The sequence below is a fragment of the Frankliniella occidentalis genome, unplaced genomic scaffold (assembly GCF_000697945.3).
Source record: "Frankliniella occidentalis isolate FOCC.00 unplaced genomic scaffold, Focc_3.1 Scaffold103, whole genome shotgun sequence".
Classification (NCBI taxonomy): domain Eukaryota; kingdom Metazoa; phylum Arthropoda; class Insecta; order Thysanoptera; family Thripidae; genus Frankliniella; species Frankliniella occidentalis.
In genome coordinates, this window is record NW_026267232.1 from 770,469 (window position 1) to 774,286 (window position 3,818).

At 36.5% G+C, this 3,818-nt stretch overlaps 1 protein-coding gene across 1 annotated transcript; it reads left to right on the top strand.

Moving 5' to 3' along the window:
* Positions 1–73: 73 nt before the first annotated feature.
* On the top strand, positions 74–3,812 carry LOC113209369 (SPRY domain-containing protein 3-like). The gene is made up of 8 exons (XM_026426831.2): positions 74–399; positions 513–773; positions 865–1,068; positions 1,149–1,317; positions 1,404–1,742; positions 1,831–2,009; positions 2,096–2,249; positions 2,409–3,812. The coding sequence occupies exons 2-8, from the start codon at positions 529–531 to the stop codon at positions 2,541–2,543; spliced, it is 1,425 nt and encodes a 474-aa protein (XP_026282616.1). The 5' UTR covers positions 74–399; positions 513–528; the 3' UTR covers positions 2,544–3,812.
* Positions 3,813–3,818: the final 6 nt, after the last annotated feature.

Here is a 3,818-nt window from a genome sequence, read left to right on the forward strand (position 1 = left end):
AACGCGGAAGTTTGAAGGTAGGAAGTGCAAGTACGACCGTTTTCTGACCGAGTTTGGACGAAACACTCCCCCTATCGTACCTCCGCTCTTTTGCCTGCTCCAGCAGAACACATCAAGCAGACAGACCGTCAAAAAGTTTGATACTTTGTTGTTATGATTCTGTGAGAAGAATGCAGATTTTATTCAAAACAAATGTTCTAGTGTCAATAAAAAAAATTGGACATTCTTTAAAACTGTCAAAGTTATATTTAGCTTAATTAATAACACGGAAACTATGCCCAGTGAGTTAAAGAAATTCATGGTGAAGTGCATTTGTGACGGGTAACCTAGAGTAAAAACAAAATTCAACTATGAAGTTGATGAACAGATGAATTAAATCTTCGTTTCGTAAAATAAACTGTAAGTGAAATTTTTCCTTCTAGTGGAGTGTGTATTCTTTCTCTTGAACTAATACATTTTAAAGTAGACCGTTGACATGTTTTATTGTTTTAAAAATATCCCTTATGTTTCAGGGTTTATTTGTGACTAATGCAGAGCTGTATACGCCCCAAGCTCTTTGGGCAGTCTAACATAGTTGTTGCCCTTCGTAAAATCTTTCATACTCTGAATGAGAAAAAGAAAATGGAAGCGGAGGGAGGGTCAGGGGCTGCCGCAGTTAATTCAGAAGAAGATTTCAATGAATCGATTGAGAGCCATGACGATGCAGGCAATGAAAAGTTCCCTTACCTTTGCAGACATGCCTATGTGCATACTGACGACAATGAATTTATCAGGTAAACTTAGAGATCCATTTTCTGAGATTGAACTTCAACTTGTATCCCATCATAGGTTTTCATTCCAATGTTGCATTCCCTTCCTTGACAGCTATGCTCCAGGATCAAAGACAGGAAAAATTGGGTTGTGGATAGGACCAAAATTAACTCTGGAGGAAAGCTACTTTGAAATGGAGATAACAGATTACGGTGTTGAGGGGAAAATTCACATTGGTGTATCTCCATGGAATCACCCTCTTGGAAGCCATATAGGGTATACTGTAGGATCTATTGGATTATGTGTTGGGAATGGCCAGTAAGTAAATCTCAATTTTGATATCAAATTCCATTACATACAAAAGAAGCGAAATTGTAGTTTTGCATCCCTTACTACAGCATCCTAAAAGACTGCGAAATGGCTACTGATACAATAAGAGTTAAAATAGCACGTGAATATGATAGAGTGGGTTGTGGTCTACGATTTGAGCAGTGCTATGATTCAGCAGAGGAGGGAGACGACCAGGAGTCCTATGTACTAGTGTACTTCACACTAAATGGTAAAGAGGTGGGTAAATAAGTTATCTTTATATCCAAAAGCTCCTTTGGTATTTTGTTGGCAACCTAGATTTTTGACTTTTTTACATGTTTTAGATTGGTTCATTATGGACACAACTGCCTATAGGGGGTTTCCACCCAGCAGTTTCCATGCAATCCCCTGGAGAAGAAGTCCGTGTGATGTTGGGCCTGCCTGGTCACCCAATGCAAGATGATGATGAGATGGTTGTTGACAGTACTGAAGATGACTGGCGACGCCTAAGTGATGTTCATCAACGTGGACAAATTCTTGAATATTGTGGCAAGGGTCAAAGCATAGCTGATGTTGGATTAGCGCAAGCTAGACATCCATTAAATACTACACACCATTATTTTGAAATTGAAATTGCAGATCCTGGAGAAAATTGTTATATAGCTATTGGTTTGACAAGAAAGGTATGTATAAATCACTACTATTCCTCTAAAATTTTAAAAAAATAACTGTTTTTAAAGTCTTATGGTATTTTACCATTTCATGCCACAGGATTATCCTGATCGAAGAAACCCAGGGTGGAACAAAGGCTCCATAGGCTATCATGCTGATGATGGGAAAATATTTATGGGAAGTGGAAAGGGGGAACCCTTTGGCCCACGGTGTCATAAAGGTGATCGGATGGGGTGTGGGATCTATTTCTCACCAGATTACATCAGTGAATATGATAGGTATAATTTTCCCTTCATCTATTCAACTATAACTCTATAGAGCTTTATCAACACAATAAAAACTAATCCAATATTTGTATCCATAGTGATTGTGAGCCTGCTGCTGATAGTCCAAGTCAAGCAGGATGCTCAAATGGGAAGGATGTTGAACTAATAGACCTTACTGTAGATACCAGCGGAAGTGAGGATGATGAGTGGTGGAATCATCAAGGAAAAGTGAAATGTGGTACAAAAGTTGAGGTATGTATTATTACGTATTTCATAATTTTCCTTGCGACTGGTCCAACATGCTGGGCTTTATTCACGCACTTTTGGACCTACCTGCACATATTTTTTTGAGAACTATTTCACTTGTTCTCTAAAGTATTTTCACTTTATTTTGTGATTTTCTTCTCATAGGTTTTCTTCACAAGAAATGGAAAAACAGTTGGAATGCGTCAAGTGCGCATACCAAAAGGAGGTTTCTATCCCACTGTTGGCATGCTGGGTCTGAATGAAAAGGTACGAGTAGATTTGAGACCCCTTACAGGTTGAAGAGGAAAAGCTTGTTCTTCAATTTTGGCGCAATGGGACCCAATAGAAAATGTGTCACTATTAAGCAGATAAAAATAATTTCATGTATTTCCAAGTTTTTTGGCTAGTTGAAGAGACCTGTGCATATTACAATTTTAAGTGTCAGACACAGAATTTATTAAATGTAGGGAAGTGTTCATTATGATCTCAAGGAAATTCATTGAATCGTGTACACGTGATAATTAGCTAGTCAGACTTGTTATTTACCTAACGGTATTTATCTGTGATGAAACTGCCCATTAATGAATGAGCTGAATGTAAATATTTTAATTTATAAGGAATAAGCATCTTTCATTGCACACGCTTTTAAAATTTTCCCATGTTGCAAAAGATCCAAATCTGCATCTCTGCAGTTTGTGGAACAATTCTGTTAACTATCAATGTGTACAAAATCAGTACCAGTATGCCTCTAGTCTCTATAGGTATAGTTGTAAGAGCAGTTGTCCGATACCTTGAGTTTTGTAAGTAACTGTAAAATTTACTATTTCATGGAAAATATTGATCTTGGTAGTCCTTTGCCCATGGATCAAATAAGGTATCAGTCATGCACCAGTAACTGTCAATGGACTTTTAATTTCTTTCTTCTAGTTGTTGATGCATAAAAAATTTGATTGTTATTATAATAATAATATTATGTGTCATTTAATGCCAATATTTACAATTTTTCCTCTGAAAATGTTGAAAACTTCTAAGGTAGGTCCAGCGACTCCACAATTACCGGCCTCATTATCAACTTCTAAGTGTGTATGATATTTGAATCAGGGTGGGAGAGAATTACTTCAGGGCATGTGTCTTAATCACATGGTCTTCTTTCCTATTTTTGTACCAGATTTTAAGAATGAATAGGGTGTATTTTAATTATGCCTTGAAATATTATAAGACACTTATCTTGGAAAAATACTGATTGTCAATGGCTTTGTTACTTGGTACCTTAATGTCTATTAAGCACTCACCCATTCACTCACAAAATTTGCTCACAGTACTTTGTTGTTTGTCAGGGAAAACACAAGAGTATTTTATTCTAATTTTGACATTCCTTTCATTCAATTTCCAATGTTAATTATTTTTGTGCACAGCTGTGCCTGTTGTCATTATGCCATCTATTTTGTATTTCTGTTATTTTGTGTTGAAAAGAAGTACAATCAATGTTCATCAAAATTCTATCTTAGAATTTGTTGGATAAATAGTTTTAGTGACACCCACTGTTTAGGATTCCATCCGTTGTAATTTATATTT